Raw genomic sequence first — 7014 nt, forward strand, 5'->3', positions numbered from 1 at the left:
GGCAAGTGTGAGGTGGCAGTGTGTGGTGTGGGTGTGTGGTGGTAGGTGTGTGAGTGGTAGGTGTGTGTGGGTGGGTGTGTGTGGTGGTAGGTGTGTGGTGGGAGGTGTATCGTGGCAAGTGTGGTGGCAAGTGTGGTGTGGGTGTGTAGTGTCAGGTGTGTGTTGCAGGTGTGTTGTGGTTAGGTGTGTAGTGGTAGGTGTGTGGTGGTAGGTGTGTCGTGGCAAGTGTGTGGTGGCAGGTGTGTCGTTGTAGGTGTGTAGTGGCAGGTGTGTCTGTAAGTGTGGGGTGGCAGGTGTGTAGTGGCAGGTGTGTAGTGTCAGGTGTGTGGTGGCAAGTGAGTGGTGTCAGGTGTGTGGTGTCAGGTATATGGTGTAAGGTGTGTGGTGCCAGGTGTGTGAGAAGATGACCACAAGAGGAAGAGCTAAAGACAGATTTATCTAACTGTGTATACTGTAGTTATCTCTATATACACATAAATGTATATAGTTATGTAAATGATGTAATCTGGGCAGAGAAGAGGAGACAAGACTAAGGGGAACAGAATGAGGTAAGAGAAGTGAGGTTAAATGAAGAAGGAAGAAGAGAGAGGGGAAGAGAATGGAGTGTCTGGGAGAGATGACGATAAAAGTGAGAGAGAGAGAGAGAGAGAGAGAGAGAGAGAGAGAGAGAGAGAGATCACCTGTGTGTGTTCTTCACCACACGCCATCCACGCCTAATGGTGGTAGAGGGCGTGTACCCTCCACGCCATGTGTTTATAGTGGGCGTGTACCCTCAGCACCCACTGGTGGATGTGGGCGTGTACCGTTCACACCTAGTGGAGGTATTGGGCGTGTACCGTCCACGCCCGCTAGGAGTAGTGGGCGTGTACCATCGACGCCCACTGGTGGTAGTGGGCGTGTGCCGTCCAAGCCAGGTTGTGGGTGCCGACTACCCTAGAGGCTCCACCACAAATTTGCATCAAAAGCCAACGCCTTAACGAGCGGAGAATTGTGGAGGCGGGAGGGGCGGGGCGGGGCGGGGCGGGGTGGTGATGGCCCTCCACCAACACGCATATCGATTAAGTATTTAGAGTGTAATTCATATGTAAATAACCGGCCGCATGAAGTGTGAAAATCAACACACAAACGCCTATCATCATGACGGCCCCGCGCCCGCCTCGCCATTCACCAATTACCCTTGCAAATACCTCATTAGACAGTCCGCGCTGAAATGATTCTTGATTTCAGCTTGTAAATGTTGGTGGAATAGTTGATTAAAATGGTGTTCAGTGGGCAAACTCCTCGCTAAAGGATCCATTTTAAGCGGGGTGAGAGTAAAGGGATCACAACGCGATACCGAGTAAGAGGCTGTCAATCATAATGAGAGCCACGTGCTGATTGGCTGGCCGCGCAGGGGGAGGGACCAATGGGCGGCGAGTCGGGAGAAAGGGGTGGAGCTTATCGGACGCTGTCGCCCTCTTGCAAGTCTCATATTTATCGCTTTATGTCTTTCTTCTCCTTATTTCGTAAATTTTGGACGTGGCGATGTAAGAAGGTGGTTTAAGAGTGGTGAGGGTGGGGTGGGTGTGGGGTCATATGGGCGTGGGTGGGCGTGAAGGGTATATGTGGGTGTGAGTGTGGGTTAGGTATCGTGGTCGTCAAGTCCCGCCTCCTCTTGCCCACCCAAAATGGCTAATAATGGCGGGCTGGGCGGCCAGGCCGATTAGCCGGAGTGCGGGTGCGTGTGGCCCGCGTCTCGGCGCAGGACCGTTGCGGACCGGGCCGCCGCGCCCGCAATAAGGCCGGATCACTGGCCCACCTGAGCCACTCGGGGCGTGAACCCCCGCCCGCCACGGCTCATCCCGCGCTCATCACCAGCCGCCCCCGCGCCAGTTGAACGCCGCCACTCCACGCGCGCACCACGCCATGCGAGGCGCGCACTGACCCGCTCACACGCCCACACACCCGTCAAGTGATACACAGTGGACACAGTGAGAGCCCTCGAGATGAACCTGCTACACCCTGACCGCGGGGCGCTCTACGCCAACATGCTGGGCTCGATGGGCTCAACGAGCGCCTCCCTCCCCCAGCGCTCCCCCTTCGCCATCCAGGAGCTCCTCGGTCTGGGGTCCTCGGAGGGCCAAAGGTCACCGCCAGGTCTGGGGTCGCCACCTTCCATCACGCCCTCCGCCCTGGGCACGTCTCTGGGCACCTCCGCCTACACGGCCGCCCGCACCCTCGCCTCCCAGGCCTCCCAGCTGCTGGAGCCCTTGGTGGTGGGTGCGGGCGCGGGCGTGGGTATGGGTGCCGGCATGCGGGGTTACTTCGGTCAGTTCAACCCCTTCAGCCCCGGTCCTCCCCAAATGTTGGCTCTTGACCCCGCCCTCAGACACGACGCCCACCACCACGCCCACGCCCATCCAGGTAACGCGTACTCCTACTCAGGTAAAGCAAACTCCTATTTTCGTATTACACACATACCCACGTGACACCCACACAACTAACATACCCACGTGACAATCTATACAATAATATACCCACGACACCCACAACTAACATACCCACGTGACACCTACACAACCAATATACCCACATACACCACGTGACACCTAACCAACATACCCACGTGACACCCACACAACACACCCACGTGACACCCACACAACTAACATACCACATACCCACGTGACACCCACACAACTAACATACCCACATACCCACGTGACACCCACACAACTAATAGTTACCCACGTGACACCCACACAACTAACATGCCCACAACACATGTGTGACACCCACAACCAACATACCCACATACCCACGTGACACCCACACAACCAACACACACACACACACATGATACCCACAACAACTAACATACACACACCACGTGACACACATGCTCACTATAGCACACACACACACACACACACATGCTCACCATAGTAGCACACACACACACACACACACATGCCTACCATAGTAGCACACACACACACACACACACACACACACACACACACACACACACACACACACACACACACACACACACACACACACACACTCACACACACACTCAGTAACATACAGTAATTAGCTATTTAGTCAAACCTAACCCATATATCTGTTATTTCAATACTTGTTCTGAACGTGTTCTTCCTATATTGAGGTCAAATAAATACCGACTTTGAACGTGTCCTTGTTACAGTCAGGTCAGATCAGTATACTTGTTCTTAACCTACTCTTGTAATTAAGGTCATAACATCCTTGTTTTGATTATCTCTATGTTATACTCATGCCCGGTTAATACATGTTTTAGCGTGTCTATGTTGAATAGAGGTCAGATGAGGTCAGGTCAGGTCAGGGGAACATTAACCAAATGACCTCTAGTAATATTTTTGTTTTTACTTAAGACGATGCTGAAGGAATTCTTATATAATGTGTCTGAATAATAAACTCACTTCCTCCCTTCATATGAAAAGGTTCAATTCACCTCTATGGCAGCCATCAGATCCCTCCTCCCACTGTCTCCCACACTAAATTGATCTCATCCTCACTCCCACACTACATAACTTCCACTACATAACTCCCACACTACATAACTTCCACACTACATAACTCCCACACTACATAACTCCCACACTATATAACTCCCACACTACACAACTCCCACACTACATAACTCCCTCACTACATAACTCCCTCACTACATAACTCCCTCACTACATAACTCCCACACTACATAACTCCCGCACTACATAACTCCATAACTACATAACTCACACACTACATAACTCCCTCACTACATAACTCCCTCACTACATAACTCCCTCACTACATAGCTCCCTCACTCCATAACTCACACATTTACATAACTCCCTCACTCCATAACTCACACACTACATAACTCACACACTCACATAACTCCCTCACTCCATAGCTCACACACTGCATAACTCCCTCACTCCATAAATCCCTCACTACATAACTCCCTCACTCCATAACTCCCACACTACGTAACTCCCTCACTACATAACTCCCTCACTCCATAACTCACACACTACATAACTCCCTCACTACATAACTCACACACTACATAACTCCCTCACTCCATAACTCCCACACTGCATAACTCACACACTACATAACTCACACACTACATAACTCACACACTACATAACTCCCACACTACATAACTCCCACACTACATAACTCCCACACTACATAACTCCCACACAAGCATTAAAATGTTCACTGACTTCAATTTACTTTAAAGAAATTATCATTATTATTATTATTATTATTATTATAATTATTATTATTATTATTATTATTATTATTATTATTTACTTTATTAACATTCCTAAGATTATCAAGATTATTTTTAATGAAGACTTTTAACTTTCTTATTCATCTTTGTTAAAAATTTGATTATCGAGAAGAGAAATTAACCTGACTGATGAACTGACTAATTAATGGATCTTGTTACACCTGTTTTTGTTTTATTACAGGTGTTTTAACTATAGAGGTTACTGTACTGTAAAACATATTCATTTGGTGGTAATAATAAAATAACAATAATAATAATAATAATAATAATAATAATAATAATAATAATAATAATAATAACAATAATAATAACAATAATAATAATAATAATAATAATAATAATAATAATAATAATAATAATAATAATAATAATAATAATAATAATAATAATAATAATAATAATAATAATAATAATAATAATAATAATAATAATAATAATAATAATAATAATAATAATAATAATAATAATAATAATACTCACTACTACACACTGCTATGCATATTCATTACTACTACTTCCACAACTACTACTACTACTACGACAACTACTACTACTACGACTACTATTATTAATATTTTATCTAGAGCAATATTATGAACTTATTAAATACTAACATAAAATACTATAATTCAAATTTCCCCCCAAAATATATGTTATATTATACTATATTACACTATGATATATATTCTGGTATTATTATTTACTGGTTATAGTGTTATATGCTCTATAATACAGTATATTGGAAGTACTATTGTCTGTCTCTAATTGGTTGTTATGATCGTTTGGGTGTTGTTATTGTACTCGAATTATTGATGGTTATTGTTATTTTTGTTTGTTTCTTTTTTGTATTTCTTCTCGTTGTTTTCTTTTTTCATCTGATTTATTTTTTTTCTTTTTCCTTTTACTTCTTTTTCTTCTTCATTTATTTCAGTTATTATTGTTTTCATGAATTTTTTGGGTGAACACTTAGTGGGAATAATTTTGTTCAATATGAGATAATTTTTGGTATGATTATTATTATTATTATTGTTATTATTATTATTATTATTATTATTATTATTATTATTATTATTATTATTATTATTATTATTATTATTATTATTTCTTTATTCAATTTAGGCTTTTGATAATGTGTACAAATATGAGTTAATTTGTACACATGTAAACGCATAAATTCATGTTCGTAAACTTGTAGACATATGCACTGAACTATACACATACCAGTTCTCTACACGTGTGCGCTTTTTGTACATATGTAATTTGTGTACATGTCCGTTAACTTGTACACATGACAGACCTACACATACGCACACTGTAGAATAAAATTAACTTGTGGATCTATAATACATTAATTTATATCCAATACAACCAATACATCATACCTCTGGGCATAATACAACATACAAGCACATACAAGCACATACAAGCACATACATTCACATAGTTATGCGATACTCTCATACAACCAAAGCATTAATACAAGAATCTAAATTAATACAAGTATACAGGGTACTTATTTGATACATTATCCAGCTATATAAATTTATACACATATTTACCAATACATTCATTAATAACAATTATACAGAAATTTATACATGTATGACTCAAACTATATAAACAGTAATACACATTCATACTAACACTCAGGGACACTATATACATTCTAGTTTATATACACAGTTATCATATAAATTAAGACATAATGTTATATAAATACCGACTGGCCACTATACAGTTTCTACCATACACATTGTTAAATCATAAAAATATACACACAAATGGTCATACACGCTCACACAGGGATACTATTCAAATTGTTCAGTCATACACACAGAATACAAACTGGCAATACACATTCATACTAAACAACCACATCTCTATACTATACAAACCATTCAGATATACACGCAATTTAGACTGCCAAACACACACACACACACACACATACACAATATCACTGCACACACACACACACACACACACACACACACACACTTTGGTGAAAAATATTATACATTGGTGGTTGAGAGAGAGAGAGAGAGAATATATGGGTTGGCAACGATGACTCGAGGGAGAGTGAGGACGGAGGAGGGATGGAGGGACGGAAGGAAGGTAGGGGATCGGAGGGAAAGAATTAGGGTGGAGGGAACAGCAGTGCCTCTCTCTCTCTCTCTCTCTCTCCGTTTGTGAGTTAACGTGCTCCAGCCAGGGTCGTTCACCATGGATTTTCCCTCGTTTACATTCCGTTCATGGTGGTATCCCCTCCTAGCTGTACGGGAGGGGGAGGAGAGGGGGAGAGGGTGGGGGAGACGAGATGTAGAAGTGCAGGGGGAAGAGAGGAGGGAAGGAGGGGGTGAAGGGAGGAGGAAGAGGAGAGGGAAGAAGATTAGGAGGAGGAGGAGGAGGTGGAGGGCGAAGGGAAGGAAGGTGGAAGTGGGGGTGGAGACGAGAGATGGAGGGGGAAGGGGGCAAATGGGAGGTGAAGGTAGAGGAACAAGAGAGAGAGAGAGAGGGGGGGGGTAGATGTTAAGAGAAGGAGGGAGGTCAGGGGGTAAGGGGAGGGTGAGATAGGGGGATTATAAAAGGGGGAGAGGGGGTGGGAGAGTTGGGAGTGGGGTGGGAGAGTGGGGGGGTGAGAGGAAGGGAGAGTTGAGAGGGCTTAGTCATAGCCATTCAGAGCTCCAACACTGATTTTCTCT

The 7014-nt window shown here is 43.6% G+C and overlaps 1 protein-coding gene across 1 annotated transcript in view; it reads left to right on the forward strand.

Annotated features, from left to right (window-relative positions):
- Positions 1-1712: 1712 nt before the first annotated feature.
- The window catches only part of LOC121874635 (visual system homeobox 2-like), a 48895-nt gene continuing 43593 nt past the window's right edge, over positions 1713-7014 (forward strand). The window contains exon 1 of the mRNA XM_042378864.1: positions 1713-2424. Coding sequence (XP_042234798.1) covers positions 1986-2424 — 439 coding nt within the window. The 5' untranslated portion in view covers positions 1713-1985. The remainder of the gene's footprint in view (positions 2425-7014) is intronic.

The sequence above is a fragment of the Homarus americanus genome, unplaced genomic scaffold (genome assembly GCF_018991925.1).
Source record: "Homarus americanus isolate GMGI-L3 unplaced genomic scaffold, GMGI_Hamer_2.0 scaffold34360, whole genome shotgun sequence".
Taxonomy (NCBI): domain Eukaryota; kingdom Metazoa; phylum Arthropoda; class Malacostraca; order Decapoda; family Nephropidae; genus Homarus; species Homarus americanus.